This window comes from Polypterus senegalus, chromosome 1 (genome assembly GCF_016835505.1).
Source record: "Polypterus senegalus isolate Bchr_013 chromosome 1, ASM1683550v1, whole genome shotgun sequence".
In the NCBI taxonomy this organism is placed as follows: Eukaryota; Metazoa; Chordata; class Cladistia; order Polypteriformes; family Polypteridae; genus Polypterus; species Polypterus senegalus.
The window spans coordinates 23,766,600-23,783,712 of record NC_053154.1 but is presented as its reverse complement, the minus strand read 5'-3'; the positions used below and the strand labels follow the sequence as shown (position 1 = coordinate 23,783,712).

The 17,113-nt window shown below is 40.5% G+C and overlaps 1 protein-coding gene across 3 annotated transcripts in view; it reads right to left on the bottom strand.

Moving 5' to 3' along the window:
* LOC120523421 (potassium voltage-gated channel subfamily KQT member 1-like) overlaps positions 1 to 17,113 on the bottom strand; it is a 754,760-nt gene that overhangs the window by 258,249 nt on the left and 479,398 nt on the right. For all 3 annotated transcript variants that reach the window (XM_039744727.1, XM_039744719.1, XM_039744736.1), the window contains one exon: positions 13,040 to 13,115. In XM_039744727.1, coding sequence (XP_039600661.1) covers positions 13,040 to 13,115 — 76 coding nt within the window. The remainder of the gene's footprint in view (positions 1 to 13,039; positions 13,116 to 17,113) is intronic.

Genomic DNA, 17,113 nt, shown 5'->3' with positions numbered 1-17,113 from the left:
AAGTGATATTTAAGGCTCAAGGCTTAAAAAATATGGACTTGCAGGCAGGCCCTGCTCATGTGAAGTTTCCTGACTTTGTGAACTTTCGGCCACCCATTTCTTCAGTGGTTGAGTAGGATTCTGGGTTACTGCCTCAGAGTGGGCCTACAAAGGACTCTCTCCACAGTGCCATTCGAGGACATTCATTTTCTTTTCCACAACACCTCAGTGCCATATGCCTTTGCTTGAAATATGAGATCTTTCCCCAAGTTTTACATTCTTGGCTGACTCTGGCAGATTTTTCCTTTTCCTTTAGGTTTGGCTGGTACTTTGCACGATTCATTCTCCCTTAAATCCTCATAAGCTTTTCAGCGGCTTCTGATGAGAAGTATCCTCATAATGAAATGCTCGGATGACCGGCATGTGTGGTTAGGGTGCTGCAACAGGGTTGCTAAAACTTTGAGATGAGGAATAAATTCAGCTTTCCCACTTGGTTCTACCATATTTTAGCATTAAAGTTTTATACTGATTTAACATGGTAAAAGTATCCCCAATTCAACTACTGATAATTGCACCAGACACAAATTAAATGTAAATGTTATAATATTATAGCTGAAGGCCAATGTGATTGAGTGGCCACTGATTGTAAATGGGTCAGGGTTTGAGCACCTAATTGTTCATGTCAATGCGCTGGCACCCTATCCATGGCTTCTCCACTTATAATAAACTCATCATCCCTGTAATGGACAAGCTGAGATTAAAATCTGCATGATACTCCAACAGCAGTTATTTCTATAGTCCATTTTATATACACAGGATGTAACTCAAACTGGTTTTCAAAATGTCAGATTGATTCCAGTAATAAATAAATAAAAACATTTGGGTGAGAATAACAATGAATAACTAAGAGAATTAATTAATATGGACTCACATAAAATACATATATAATTAGTAAATTGGTAGAGTCCACCTACTCTATATTGAATAATTTCATAAGTCTCTTAAATTGAGTCCGATGATGAGGTCAGATGACTGGGGCAAAACAAATAAAACTCCAGTTAGGCTGGAGAGGAATGAAAAAAAAAAATAAAATCAAATAAAACCACAATCTGCAAGGGCTCAAGTCCAAAAGACCAACCAGCTCCAACTGGCATTCTACCTAACGTAACTTACACTGTTCCTTATTATTTTTAGTAAAGTAGTTCTTAAAGGAAATAACAAAAGAGAAACTATAACATGAAATGAATCCAGAATGGGATGATTAATGTAGACATCACACACACACACAGACCTAATGACCAAAGCACTACACTTTGAACTAGAAAGATGTTGGTTTTGGTTTAATCTGCGTCTCTGACCCATGGTGTGACCTTGATCAATTTACTTATCTTATCTGGGCTCCAATTCTGCCGAATCTCTGTACCTGTAAAGTGCTTTTGAATGATACCCACTGTAGAAAGGCGTTATATAAAACTAACCTGAGGGGTGTAATTGATAACATGATTTTGGAACACTGAATCCCACAATCTCTCTATTAAACATGCACCCAAAACTTTTTATAGAATGAAAACAAAGCCCTGCTGGACATCATCGAATATCAGCTAGAAGTTTATTTTTAAGACCAAGGGCTCAGATGCCTACATCCAAGATCTTAGGTCAAATTATTCCTCCATAATTTGGCTGATTTTATCTCAAAGTCCTAATGCATGTCACAGCAAAGAAAAAATTGATATTTATGGAACCAACCATTCATATTCTGACCTACTTTTTCCAATATTTCATTTTCTTTATATCAATTTTAGGGATGCATGGTGGCAGAGTGGTTAGCACTTCTAGCCACAGAGACCCATATCCCAAAGTTGTTAAGGATATGTTGGCCCTAATTCAGAGAGCCCAAGTCCTTCTGTAGCTTATTTGACCATTACTGGAATATGTGGTTTTATAAAATGATTGAATGAATATATGGATGTACTGTATACATAAACATACACACTATCATATACATACAGTATATATGTACTTTGCCATATACACATTTAAATAACTTTCAAGAATTCAAAAATGAATATATGGAGGATGGAAGAGTGGTACAGTGGTTATATGATGGCTGCTTCACTATGTTCGAATCCTTTTTTTTTTCTGTGTTGGAGCAGATCTGCCCAGATACTCTGGTTTTCTATTAAACATGTGTTAGATTAATTAATGATTCTAAACTGGCACTGTCTGTGCATGCGTTTGAGTTGAGGTATTGGTGCCACATCCAGGGTTGGTTCCTGCGTTGCACCTGATACTGCTGGGATAGGCTACAGTGACTTTGGACCCTAAATCAGATTAATCCAGCATGATATGTTATGGATATATTCTGTAGATGTACAGGGATACTTGCTGTATGTGTATCCAAGCCTTCTATACAGTCTGAAGTAGGTGGGAATGGGCAGGAACACCATTCCGTTGATTTTAACATTTTCATTTAAGTGTTCCCTCACTTCTCGCATCATCTGTTTACTTTCTAGCCCTTTAATGGTTCGTTGAGTGCTGGTTAAAGACTTTGCAGTTTTAAGATTATCAGCGCTTTTTTGTATGTGTCAAACCATTGTGATACACATAAGAAAAAAAAATAACTTTAGTTGATCAGTGGAAAAAAATGGAAGAGAGAGGAAGATTACAATAAACACCAGAGGTATCACACTTGCATTGCATGATAGATAAACAAGACAAGACAAGACAAGACAAGGACAGACAGACAGACAGATAGATAGATAGATAGATAGATAGATAGATAGATAGATAGATAGATGTTGCTCTTGGATAACACTGAACATGTTGTGCCCAAACAATACGGTCTTCAACTGAATTGCTATTCATATTATTGCAGATAAAGAGTGGGGGTGGTCTCCTCGCTTGGGGATTCACAAGAGTTGTACACGGATGTTGGATTGAAAAACTGGGAAATTCAAGTGAGCTGTACACTGACGTCTGATCAAGAAGTCGAGAGAGGGGTGGAGGGGAGTGGATTATTAGTCCCCCCTCAGAGTTTCAAGCAAATCGTACATGGATGTTTGATGAAGGAGCTACCTCTTGGAATTTGAAACAAATCATACTTGAATGGAGTGGTGGTTCTGCTGAGGGTGAAGTGTGACAGGAAAAATCAGAGGTTGGCCCAGTGAACATAACTTAAAGCCACACCTTCCTCATGTAATTGGTTTATGTCTATTATAGGTGAGAGAATGCCACCTATTTCCCCTATACGGTAGAGCCATCCCTGTTCTTGACATGCCTCTGTTGAACAATTGATTGGCTGAAAGTTCTCAATATTAGTGTGTCATAAAGAAGATGTCCAACATTGCTCATAATGGCCATCAGCTTTATCTTAGCTCTCTCCAACACTACTACCTCCTGGGGGTTTAGCAAGTATGCCATAACTGAACTGACCTTCTTAATTAACTTGTTCATTCATTGGACCTCTCAAGCCCAGCACACCAAAGCATATTAAAAGATGATACAGTGTCTGAGCAATTAGATCTTCTGGAATGCTGGACAGTGAAGCAGTTTGATTATTTGGCTTCTAGTTCATGTAGATAAATCGGTGAATAGAACTGGCCCATCTACGGGCTGTCAAATGAATAGAGTGAGTGTATCATCTCCTGTAATGGCACAGGCAGAGCGAGACACCTTCTTTTTTAGTGAGTGAAGTTTCCTAAGTTTAGTGACTCAGATCAGAGAGGAAGCATGCAGGTGAAAGTCTGCAGAGGAATGGGGCCATATATACTGGAGCGGTATAAAAGGAGATGTGCTGAATAGCATGGCAGACTAGACTGAAAGCAAAAGAAACAGCTAGGATGCAGTGCAGAAGCTACTGTGCTTTTATGATGTATCTCCCAGGGGTGATAGTGCAGTAACCTTAGGAAGTTAAACTGTGTATCCCAAAATCTACAGTGAGAGTTAGTCTGGGCCTTTCACAAATAACTTAATAAATGGACTTCAATGAACCATTACCCACTGCTGGTGTCTATGTCAGTTCTTCTCCTATCATATCTCGGGATGTCACATAAATGTGCACAAAAACACCTTTACAATTCTCCATGAAAGAAAACATGAAAAATACGCCTTAAGAATACTTGAATCAGATTATGTTTTGTATGCTTTTTGAGATTATGCAGAGGGGTTGTGTGCATCAATTGCAGCACCCCATGACTTCTTTTTCTCTTCAAATACTGCGTATATTTGGATTTATATATTTACTGCACACGTGTGTGTTCAGAGCATTAGAACAATTCAATTTGCCTGTACGTGATTCTTAAATATGACGCTTCAATTCACAGTGGCACAGAGTTTAGTTATGGTGTTGCTGCCTCACCGATCCTACACTTGATTGCTGTTCATATGGTGTTTGCATGTTCTCTGTGTGGTTTCTCCCCCACATTTCCAAAAATGTGTGCCTTATGTTAATTGGTGACAATGAACAGGAGTGCTGGTGTTTGTGCGTGTTGAGAAGAAATGGCACCCTGTCTGCAGCCCTTACCTGCCATGCCCCTAGTGCCACTGGAATAGGCTCTGGTGCCAAACCTGAACTGGAATAAGTGGCTTGGAGGATGCCATTTTATGTTACACTTCCATTCCATAGCACAGTGCAGAGTACAAATTTAAAAATACAGATGGCAAAATAAAGCAAAAAACAGCTCATTAAAAAACCCCAGGCAACATACTGCATAAAGAAATATACATAATTCTAGAAATATCCACAGGCTATCTTAAATTAGGCTCTTCTGAATATTAATAATGTAAGACTATGCTCACATATGAGCATAGTAAGCTAAGGCCAGCTGGCACCAGAGGAGAGAAAAACAAAATTCCAGTCTACAACTGATTCCAGAGAAATTAAACCTCAGGAGTCCACATTTATCAGGAAAAAGGCAAGCCATTTCATTTCCTTTGATTACATTATATTAGAGCACAGTGGTTAGGGCTGCTGTCTCATGGATCCTGTGTCTTGTGTGCAAATCCCAGCCTGGCACTCGTCTATATGAAGGGTGCATGTTCTCCTTGTGTCTGCATGAGGTTTTCTGTATGTACTCTGATTTTCATTCCACATTCTAAAGGATTGCATATAGCAGATGCTTTTATTCAAAGCGACTTACAGAAATGGTCTACACAACCAAGTAAACATCAGGCTGAGGACTGTTGTTACGGGACAAGGATACAAAACTGACCACCAAGACTGAAGTGCTATTAACCAAACAGACCAAGACCTGCAAAGAACTTCATATCAAACAATTTTCAAATAAAAAAAACAAAAGATATTCACAAAACAAGAGGGTCTTCAAGGGGCTTCTTAAACACAGTGATGGAGTCAGTGGTTTGGATGGAGGTGGACTGCTCTTCCACCAGCTAGGAGCCACACATGAAAAGAGATTGCACTTTGATGCCTTGTGTAGGTGGTATCACTTGACACCATTCATCAGCTGACCTGAGTTGGTGAGAAAGAGTGCAGGACCTCATGTGTAAATCGACCTACCACACAGCCACTTGTAGGGTAGGTTTACTGGGTCTTTAACTCTTTGAGGGCTGAATATTTTTTCCAAAAAACAGTTTCTGAAAGCAATGGTTTCACACAGAAATCAACATAAAACGTCTGTTACTGCATGCTGTGGCAGCCAGTTTGACAAGAATGTGTGGCTGTCTTCACTTGGCTGAGGCAGCAACAGCAGCGATCACAGTCGCAGTACATTACAATCTGCTTTCTACTTCTTATTATTGTTAAGTGGCACTCCTCCCTGGTGAACATTGCCGTTGGCATATCAACTACATGAACCCGTTCAGCACCATGATTAGCTGGGGACCAGTCAACTGAAGCTGAAACCTCACATTCATTTTTGATCACATGTATCAGAATCAGAGTCCGACACGTCATAGTCCAGTTCAGAGATAATAACAGGCAAAATGGCGTCCACGGAGTAAGTATTTTGCTTTATGCATTCACTTTGATCTCTTGCTAGATGTCAGTGCCATTTTTGCTGTTGTTTGCGCCTTGTTACTCACACAAGCACAGAAAATCTCAGTCAAACCAATGAAGCTAACTTTCCTTCTAGCAACGAGAGTCCAGCTAAAACATAACAGTTGGTTTTACAGTCAATTACCATCATCAACTCCTCCTTTTGACAAAAGTCGACATCAGCCCTTAAACAGTTGAACTAACTTGGTGCTACAAAGTGTGTTTTGTGAGGGGCTGGCTCCCCACCCAGGGTGACTTTCTGCCTTACATCCAGAGATGAAATAAGCTCTGTCATTTCTTACGGAATCCTGGCACTAAATTTAACGCTACGTTCACATCATAAACCTCATTGCCCAATTCTGATTTTTTGTTCAGATCGGATTTGCCTATCTTGATGGAGTACAAAGTGATGTGCTGTAGTTAACTGTAATGTGAACACATCTGTCCCACGAAATGGCACGCATGCGTACACTGATGCATTTGTGCACAAGTCATCTGCATCACCAACAACAAAATGTGTCATGTTTGAGAGATGACTCATAAACCCAAGAAAATGGATACACTAGTAGCTAGTGTATGTATTGCATTTTGCTCTGGAGGACAGAAAAGAGTTCGTCATCTGTATATGATTAGGTCGAGAAGGCGACAAAAAGCCAGAAGGCCAGATTGTGCTGTTTTCACAGCTATTGCTGGCACTGCTGTATCAATAGACGTGTGGGTACGAGAATGGAGCCTACAGTGGTGGGACCGGGACTGCTGTCACAGCTGTAGCTCTCCTCCATTGTTGTCCTGTGGCACTTCTGGGGCTGGCTGATGACAACATCGCTCGGTCCATGTGTATAGGTAAAACAACACAGGAATTTTTTTTTGATGTGGCCGTTCTCATTTATGTCACATGCACATGAATCAGATTCTAAATCTAATTTGAAAAGATCAGATTTCTGTGTCCAGTTGAACCTGAAAACATCAGGTTAGTGTCACATTAAGGCAAAAAATTGGATTTGGTCACTTCACATTAGGCAAGTTTGGAAAATGAATAAATTAATATTATATTATCCATCAATTCAAACAGCACATACTATGATATCATTGCTGCTTTTTGACTAGCCAGGACCTATCCATTCTGCCCATAGAAGAAACTACCAAATCAAGTAGATCAGGAGAAAACTACAGTAGTATGAAACCGTGCAAGTGCATCTTCCCACAGCCACGTCAATGCGCTTATTCTCCAGAAATAGCAATGGTTTGTCTAACTATTCAAGACTAACAGAATACTTCATATCAAAACTTCTTTTTTTTTTAATGCAAGAGTCCATGGGGACTTCAGCTGAGGGTTTGAGGGCTCTGGAGTTTGGCGATGCAGTTGAAATGCTTAAGATGTAGAAAAACAAGATGACATTTGAATCTGGTGGTGTAATTAGACTATCTGTGAGTGTAGGAAGTTGAATGGAACATGGTGAAAAATGTGAAGGTGATCCATGGAAAAGGCTATCTATCACATCATCTCTTGGTTGTAGAAGATCTTTTAGTCAGAGGCATCAAGAAATGGAAGAGAAAGGTTCAATCTCTGGAATTTGATGGAGGGGAGTGTGAGAAGTAAACACTGAAAGAGTAACTGAAGTTTCAAAACCATAAGGTAGTGCAAGTAGCTGAGAGATGGGAGTTTGTAAGTGAGCTGCAGAATGAGAAAGAAATGTGCTCTGGATCATGAAGCACATGGTAAAGGAATAGTTGTGAATTACTTGAAAAATAAATTAAGGTAATGTCATGATTGATAGGATTAAGGACACCAGGGTGAGGTAAATGTGAATTTGTAAATCAGTGCAGAGCTCTGAACCTGCTTATTGTTGGGCACTTCAGAGCACACTGAAATTGAATAATGGACGGGCATGGGTGCGGAAAACAAGACGGAGTACTGTGGCACCAGGATGCATATACACATTCTGCTTGTGTGCACATACATTATGTTGTTTATTAGTATGTTCCTTGTGCAGAGTTGGCTGCTGTCTTTTACTTAGTGCTTCCTATCATATGAACATTGGTTTTAGCAAAATGGACAGATTACTCACAGCAAAAGGATGGATAATGATATCTAGTTTCTTAAATTGCTGAACATCTGTGTCAGCAAATTTAGTGTTTGTGTCAGCAAATGGACACATGATGATGTCTAATGTCTTAAATCACCACAAATCTGTGTCAGCAAATCTAATATCAAACTCTGGTGTCTGAGTCAGCAGATCCAGTGCCAGCAAATGGATGGGTGAAGATGATGGCTAGTGTCTTAAACTACTGAAAATCTGGGTCTGAGCGACTTAGTTGGAAGGATGCTTTAAAAGAATACACTGAACTGTAGGTGGACATAATGCTGATCACACACATGACATTTACTGCATTTCTCCGCAGCAGAAGAGAAATAAAGAAGACTGATGAAGGATTAATAGCAACATTATTATCTATTATATACTTAATTTCACATATCCATCCATCTGTCAGCACCTTCCATATCTCTCTTATCTATCAAAATTCATAATTACTTATTATACTAGACAATTTTTGTTGAAATGTTTTGGATCCTGAAATATTGGTTATTAGATAGATAGATAGATAGATAGATAGATAGATAGATAGATAGATAGATAGATAGATAGATAGATAGATACTTTATTAATCCCAAGGGGAAATTCACATAATCCGGCAGCAGTATACTGATACAAAGAAACAATATTAAATTAAATAGTAATAAAAATGAAAAAAAATAAAAATAAAAAAAGCAGACAATAACTTTGAGTAATGTTAGCATTTACTCCCCCGGGTGGAATTGAAGAGTCGCATAGTGTGGGGGGAGGAACAATCTCCTCAGTCTGTCACTGAAGCTACTCCTCTGTCTGGAGATGATCCTGTTCAGTGGATGCAGTGGATTATTCGTGATTGACAGGAGTTTGCTTAATGCCCGTTGCTCTGCCACAGATGTTAAACTGTCCAACTTTATTCCTACAATAGAGCCTGCCTTCTTAACAAGTTTGTCCAGGCGTGAGGCGTCTTTCATCTTTATGCTGCCACCCCAGCAAACCACCGCGTAGAAGAGGGCACTCGCCACAACCGTCTGGTTGAACATCTGCAGCATCTTACAGCAGATGTTGAAGGATGCCAACCTTCTCAGAAAGTATAGTCTGCTCTGACCTTTCTTACATAGAGCATCAGTATTGGCAGTCCAGTCCAATTTGTCATCCTGCTGCACTCCCAGATATTTATAGGTCTGCACCGCCCTGAGCTGGACTCGGAGTTCCTTCTGCACGCACTTCAGCTCATGCTGATCACCACCTTTAAAAGCCCTTTTCTTCTGGTTCAAAAGGCCCTTGATGTCACTTGTAATCCATGGCTTGTTGTTAGCATAGCAGCGTACTGTTCTTACTGGAACTACAATGTCCATACAGAAGTTGATGTAATCAGTTGTGCATTCAACAACCTCCTCAATGTTCTCACTATGTGACCCCTGAAGTATATCCCAGTCTGTAGTTCCAAAGCAGTCTCTCAGAGCCTTCTCTGCCTCAGGGGACCACTTCCTGAATGAGCGTGTAGTTGTAGGTTGCGCCCTCACTCTTGGTTTGTATTGAGGCTGAAGTAGAACCAGGTTATGATCTGCTTTCCCAAGCGCAGGCAGCGGGGTGGCACTGTATGCGTCTTTAACGTTTGCATACAGTAGGTCGATAGTCCTGTTTCCCCGAGTGTTACAATCCACATACTGGGAGAAGGCAGGTAATGTTTTGTCCAGCGTCACATGGTTAAAGTCTCCAGAGATTAGCACAAGTGCCTCAGGGTGCTGCGTTTGTAACTTAGCAACTGCGGAATGGATGACATCACTCGCTATCTCCGCGTTCGCTTGAGGGGGGATGTAAACAATAACAACAATCACGTGTCCAAACTCTCTGGGCAAGTAATAGGGACGCAGACTTACGGCCAACAGTTCAATGTCCCTGCAGCAATTGGAGATTTTAACGTTTACATGTCCTGAGTTGCACCACTTTGTATTGACATAGAGAGCGAGTCCTCCTCCTTTCTTCTTTCCACAGGTACAGTAATCCCTCCTCGATCGCGGGGGTTGCATTTCAGACCCCCCCGCGATTGGTGAAAATCCGCGAAGTAGAAACCATATGTTTGTATGGTAATTTTTATATATTTTAAGCCCTTATCAACTCTACAGCATAATCCCTTTGTATTCTCTTAGATATTAGGTAATATTCATTGAAATGATGTATATAAACACACTGTTTATATACAGTAAAACCTAAATATTATTATTATTAAGATATTGAGTGTCTCCGATATCACATATGTTACAGCCATTACGATAGACAGGCTACCAGCAATAAATACGTACAATGCAAGAAAAATAGTATATAGTAAATGTATATACAGTGACACTAAACGTACATACATGTACTGTAAGTAGAAAATTAATTATGGTTACTTACCAACAATGACACGATGACTTGTCCGATAACAATGAGTTTAATTTTACTGCACAACAAAGGAGAGCGTTACAGTTCTTCCAAAGGAGCCACTTCAGGCGATTATGTAGCACTGCCGTTGTTCTTCTGGAAGTCTTCAATGCAAATCCCTAAAGCAGATTCCATCCAGACTACTGCCTTATTACATCCACTTACAACTCGTTTTGCACCCTGGTTAAAAGGACACTGCGGCCGTAGATCTTATATTCCTTTCCTACTTTTTAAATAAAAAGAATCGTAGCCTTCAACAAATCCAAAACGTTTACCTTCCGTTCCGCTTGGGCACGGCCCCTGAAGCAGTAGCGGATCGTTTTGGAGCCATAATGAAGGGCCTGACTATGCACAAAGATAAACACAAAAGAGCACAACTCTTTACACAGAGAAACACGTTGATGCTGAATGAGCGAGACGAGACTTCCTGGTTAACACTGCATTCAGCAGGCAGGAACTTAACTGCGTGCTCTGATTGGTTAGCTTCTCAGTCATCTGCCAATAGCGTCCCTTGTATGAAATCAACTGGGCAAACCAACTGAGGAAGCATGTACAGGAAGTAAAAAGACACATTGTCCACAGAACCCATGAAGCAGCGAAAAATCCGCGTTATATATTTAGTTATGCTTGCATATAAAATCCGCGATGGAGTGAAGCCACGAAAGTCGAAGCGCGATATAGCGAGGGATTACTGTACTTGCGTCTCTGTCCGCTCTAACTGTGCTAAACCCGGGTAGCTCCACGTTAGCATCTGGGATGGTGGTTGTTAGCCACGTTTCACTAAAACACAGCAAGCTGCATTCTCTGTAGGTTCTGACATTTTTCACCAGCACAGCCAGTTCGTCGATCTTATTTGGTAGTGAGTTCACATTTCCCAGGATCACAGAAGGCACCGATGGTTTATAACGCCATTTTCTCTCAAGTTGTCTGTTAATCTTTGCGCCGGCTCGGCTCCCCCGATATTGTCTTCTTACCTCGTCAGGTAAATAAGGAACCACAACGGCATAAGCATTTCTTCTCAGTGCTTTAAGCTGACTACTTGAATAGGCGATTCTCGGTGTGTAAAAATCCATGTCAAGTAGTAAAAAATAGTAAAAAGTGTCCAGGGAGCAATTCCACATAAAAGAAAGTGGTAGAAGTGATCAGTGAAATAGAGAAAAATAGAGATAAAAAGGTGAAAAGATAAAGTCATATACGGAGCTGCTGGAAAGGCTGCCACTCGGATGCGGCGCCGGAAAAGAAAAAAAATAAAAATAAATATATATATATATTTATATAAATACATAAATGATAGACAGCTTCAAGGTGAACCCACATATAATTTCAGATTAGTTGTATCACAAGAATTTGGAGAAAAATGACAATAAGGTTTATTCAGTTTAGAGTGTTTAACCGCTTAATGGTGCTGTCACATTGCATCGGATGTTTCTTGTTTCAGTGACAGCAGTCAGCCAGCACTGATGGATTCCATGTAACCAAGGTTGAAATGTTCATCACTGACTGCACTAGGATTAGCAGTGAAAAAGTCCCCATGTGATTGATGAAAACTAATCTTCATGTTGCTCTTCATGGTTTTGTATGCTTGAAGGAAACATGCTGCCAACCAGCCAGATGTGTTTTGGTGCCCTGCATTTGCCATGAATATTCTCAACATCAGCTGTGAATATAATTTCCTCCGACCCCCGCTAGCAGATCTTTGAACCACTTGTCACTGATGACGTGTCTGATTTGTGGACCAACAAAAATCCTTTCCTTTGTCTTGGCGTCCGGTATTTATGGAAATATCGGTCTCAAATATCAAAATCCTGCAGCTCCCTTGTTCATCGCTTTCAACTCTCCAAGAAGAGGAGGCAAACAGATCTTTGCTGGGCTAACACGTGTGCTACACGGAGCAGCCAGTTCATTTTACCATAATGAGTCTCTTTAGCAGGGTTGTCCCTTTCACAAATGAAGCAACAGGACTTGGTATTTATGAGCTGCAGTGACACTACTTTTAGATCAACACACATGTTTCCGTTGTAGTTGTGGTATATGCATATATACACTATGAGAGAAAATCAACATTGCAATAAAATGGTATGTAATAGGAATATTTAAAATCCTATAGGATCCCATAGGAAGCACAATTTTCATTCTTCAATATTATATAGTGCCTTCCATAGCCATCTACCTATTACAATAGGCAAATGACTTTTATCTGCTTCTCTTATAGCATTTTCCATCTGTCTATGTATTTTTAATAACAATCAGGACTAAGGTCACAACCATTAGCAGGAAAAAAGAAAAAAGTGTTGAGCGCATTGTAAGTTTCAGGAACCTGCTTAATTCCCTCTGGATTCGGCCCTCTGCCTCTCCACCCCGCCTTAACAAACAGCCCATTCAAGAGGCCAGAAGAAGAGAATGGAGGGTGTAGCTCCCCTTAAGAAAAAGGTGAATTGTGTGAGAGCCCAGCCTTTTCTTCCCACCACAAAAGAAACTTTTAAGTGGCAGGGATAACAAAAAGAAAGTTTCCTTTATTTTGTATTTTTTAAGGGTGTTTACCAAACAAAACTTCCATTCATGGACTCACCTGAAACTTCTTCTTGGCCACAAAGTACTGCATCCGGCGTACCACCTTAATGGCAGCTCGGTGCTGCTCCCGCAGTCTGTGGGAAAAGGAAGAGAGAAGAGAAGAGGAATGAGACAGGTGTAAAGGGAGCTTCCCACAGGCACACAATGTCTGGCACAAAGGGACTACCACTCACATTACCACCCCTCACAAAGACACTCAACCCATTTGTTGTTTTTTTTTTCTATGCAACTCTAAAGTGATAAAAGACTAAAAGCCACTGGGTGGCTAACATTCCCGTAGAAGATAATTAAAATGCAAGAGATGTTAAAAAAAAAAAAAAAAGACAAAATTAGTGGTGGCCATTGGGGTTGTGATAACAGCAGGCTGCATAGCTCGGTTTTCCAAAACACGCCAGCTCTACTAATCCTACTGGTTGTGGTAATGAAACAACAAGGCAGATTCCCAGCTTGGCTTGAGCGACTCCCTGTGTGGCCTCCTTGGGTGCCGCACGCTGCTGTGTTCATAATAAAGACCATGTTAAAGAATGGATTACTGTGTTTATGTAGGATGTGGAGCTTTTCCAGGATGTGATCCATTGAAATATATGACAGAGATTGGGAGAACATGTAGGAGTTTTTGGACGATCAAAACACAACTGTAACGGACTAACTTATTTATAAATATCAAGCAAATAACTGTGATTACCAGTCTAGTCTGCCGCCAGGCATGGCAAGTGACCATTTATTTTTTACAAATGGATTACTGAATTTTTCTACAACACTTTTCATATTAACAAAACATTCTCAACACTGCTTAATAAAATTCTGGACCTGGAGGCTACCCTGGCAGAACTGGGCACAAGGTAACCCTGGACAAGATGTCAGTCCATTATGGGGCTAAAACAACAGTCTTACACCCATCTACTCCAAATCAGGGTTTAAAGTCCTACTCAGACTGGATTCATTTTGCTGTAGGATTTGGGGTAAAGTAATTATAACTGGAAGACCTCTTTAATTTTAAGGTGTATTCAAACTACGTTTATTCTGTATTTTGCCCAATTGCGATTGTCCCCCCTCCCTACATCCCCGTGGCCTGCACTTAACATTTTGGGCCCATACACGCTCTCATCACGACCTTGCAGCTTCATGTAAAGCCAAAAGGAGATCTGAACATGGAATAACAGCATACGTCAAAATGATTTTACTTATTTTGTGGTTCTTTTGGAGTCGTGTAGGGCAGGATAACGCTCTACCCTCTTATAGATTTATTGAGTGTGCCACACAGAGTTTTGCTTTTAAATGTGCTGCACATACGAGAAGATTTCTACGGAGACAGGGAGGAATTTGCAGCTTTTCTTGTCATCTACATGTGTAAGGTGAGAATAAAAAGCTGCTTTTAACTCAGTTCAATTCTCATTTCATTCAATACCATCTATCTTACTTGTCGCATCATTGATGTCATGTCCGTTTTCTGTGCTCAGGCACGTTTAGCGATCACACTGTTCCAGAATCCTACTGAACTGTGCTTGGGCCCACCTCTTCCAAGCAGGCCAGGGCACAGTACGGTTGGCTTGGCATGGTGCATTCACACCTAGTCAAATGACCTGGACTTTGAGAGGTTACATGCGGACAAACGTGCTCAGGCACAGAACGAATTGCCAGTGTGAGTGCACTGTTACTTCTGTCTAAATTGCTCATGACAGTAGCATTAACGGACTGTGCGTTCACACCTCAGTAAAGATTACAAAGCATTCAACCTTCTATAAATAGTCCATAAAAATAACCCCAGGTTAAACCAATCCAGTGCAGATTGACATGCCAGTAAAATTCTGTCATTGAGTGAGTAGGATGAAACTAAAATTAATGAGGTCCTCCAGTAATAATGCCTGAAGTGGAAACAAAGAACTGCACTGGTACTTCTTGTTGTGCATACTGAAAAACAGGAAGATGGGGAATCCACTCTGAGCCCCAAAGTTGCACTTATGTGCACAATTTACATCATGGATGGGATTTCCATTGGAGGTGCAAACAGACATACTATATTTTTGCTATAAATAAGGACTGCTAACCTGGTTGGAACTGATGGTACACAGTAGCCACGTTTCCATTAACCTCTTTAGTGCACATTTTGAAATTGCAAAACAAAAAAACAGTAATTCACTTGAAGTGTATACAAAACAATAATTTGCAAAACCGAAATGGAAAAACTCTATTCACACTTAAGTCACATGACATGACATAACTTTTCAAATATCGGTGAAAATTTGATGCGGCGAATGCAGCAGCATCAGCAGGTGACCCAATAAAAATGTCCCTGATCATTAATCTGTAGCAATGCCTACAGAACAATTGATGTCTAGCCTTTGCCATACCTGTCACTTGGTGCACGAATAGGGATATGTTAGCCATCGATTGCATCATACACCTGAGGTATTTTGTGTGCTTCATAATTCTGCTTCTTCCATATCAGTTAAAGTGATGTACTGCCTCATTAATTTGGAGCATATAGCCTGACACATCCCACATACACACCTGTGAATGGTGGTTTTGCCCACGCCAAAAGTCTCGGCAGCAACCCTGTACTCTGCACAGGGTTATAAAGGGAGATGGCTATGTGCTCCTAAGTCGGAACTGGCTCCCTTGGGTATGCTAAGATAGGAGACACAAGAGGACCTTTTGCTCTGTATAATTACATGAATGTTGTGCTGCTCATCCTAAAATTTTGTACCCAAAGCTCCTCAGTAAAATCACTGCAGACAATTTCAAAGAAATCCCTAATACATGGCCTCTGCTTTATTGTATTTACTCACACTTGTCGCCTCAGATTAAAAACTAATACAGCGAATGCAGACACAATTGAAATACCAGAACCAACACCCATCATATTGGTGGTAATTTTTAATTTTAGATGATAAAACAAACTTCATTCTCATTAAATCATTCAATGGAAACAGAGACAATCTGCATTTGTGTTTTGCTTACTTTCCAGTAGTATCACTTCTATTTTGCGCACAACTGTAATGGAAATGCAGCTTTTGACACACCTAAGGTTCTTTCCCACCGCAAGAACTTTTTTAGGAACTAGGAACTTCTTAGAAACTCAGGAACTTTTGTAGAATTTCCACTGCAGGAAAGTAGTTCCTGGTCCTTTTTTTAGCCTCTATTTGAGGGCGCATACTTTTTGTTCAACCTCTGAATTATCGTTGGGTGTGGCTAAGGGAATCGGTGAAGATGGATGGCTGCACTTTGCACCGCATGGAAGTAATAATCTGCCTTGTGAAGGTGGGATCGCTTTAAAGCAATAAAGTGTGAACATCCCCATTTGAACTCCTGGTCATGCTACACTTCGCACCGCATCACTCGTCATAGCTGGCATCGCATTGAAGCAGTTTTCTCCCCCATGTAGTACAGAATGTGTTAAAGAAGTAAGGAGGCATCCCCCCCATGAACACCTGATCACGCGGCACTTCACACCATATTACTCATCGTTGCACATCACATATTTGGGTTAAGGCTATAGTTCCTATTGTGTGGTGAGAACACAAAACATGAAAGTGGCCAGGGCCTACATTATACAGGAACTCATTGGCTCCTGAAAACAAATTTCCTATGGTGTGTAAATGCCTATTCATTAACTACCTTTTCTCATAATTCAAGAAATGGGGAAATGCCAGTATGGAGCATCAGTTCTTACTGGCCCACTACAAGCACTGACTTAACTGTACCTCCACATGTAAAACTAATCCCATCCAAAAAGGGCTTAAGAAGGCAGAAATCTGTCCTTGCAGGTTCAAGGCACAAATGGGGTCCTAACTTAGCACAGTGGCAACTCATGCAGACACCCACAAAGGTCAAGTTTGGAATTGTCAAGTATCTTATATGAGTATACTTATACAAGTATCTTATACGTAGCAACCGGCCTGCCCCAATTGTCTGTGATTGGATACTTAGGACATTTTATGCGGAATGCCAGGCTGTTTTATTGAGAGAATACAATTTTTAGGATTTTCTATGGTGTTTAGCACCATAAAGTGCCACATGCTTTTCCTGACGTAAAAAAACAAAAGTTTCATACTTCTCTTTTGCATTGTTG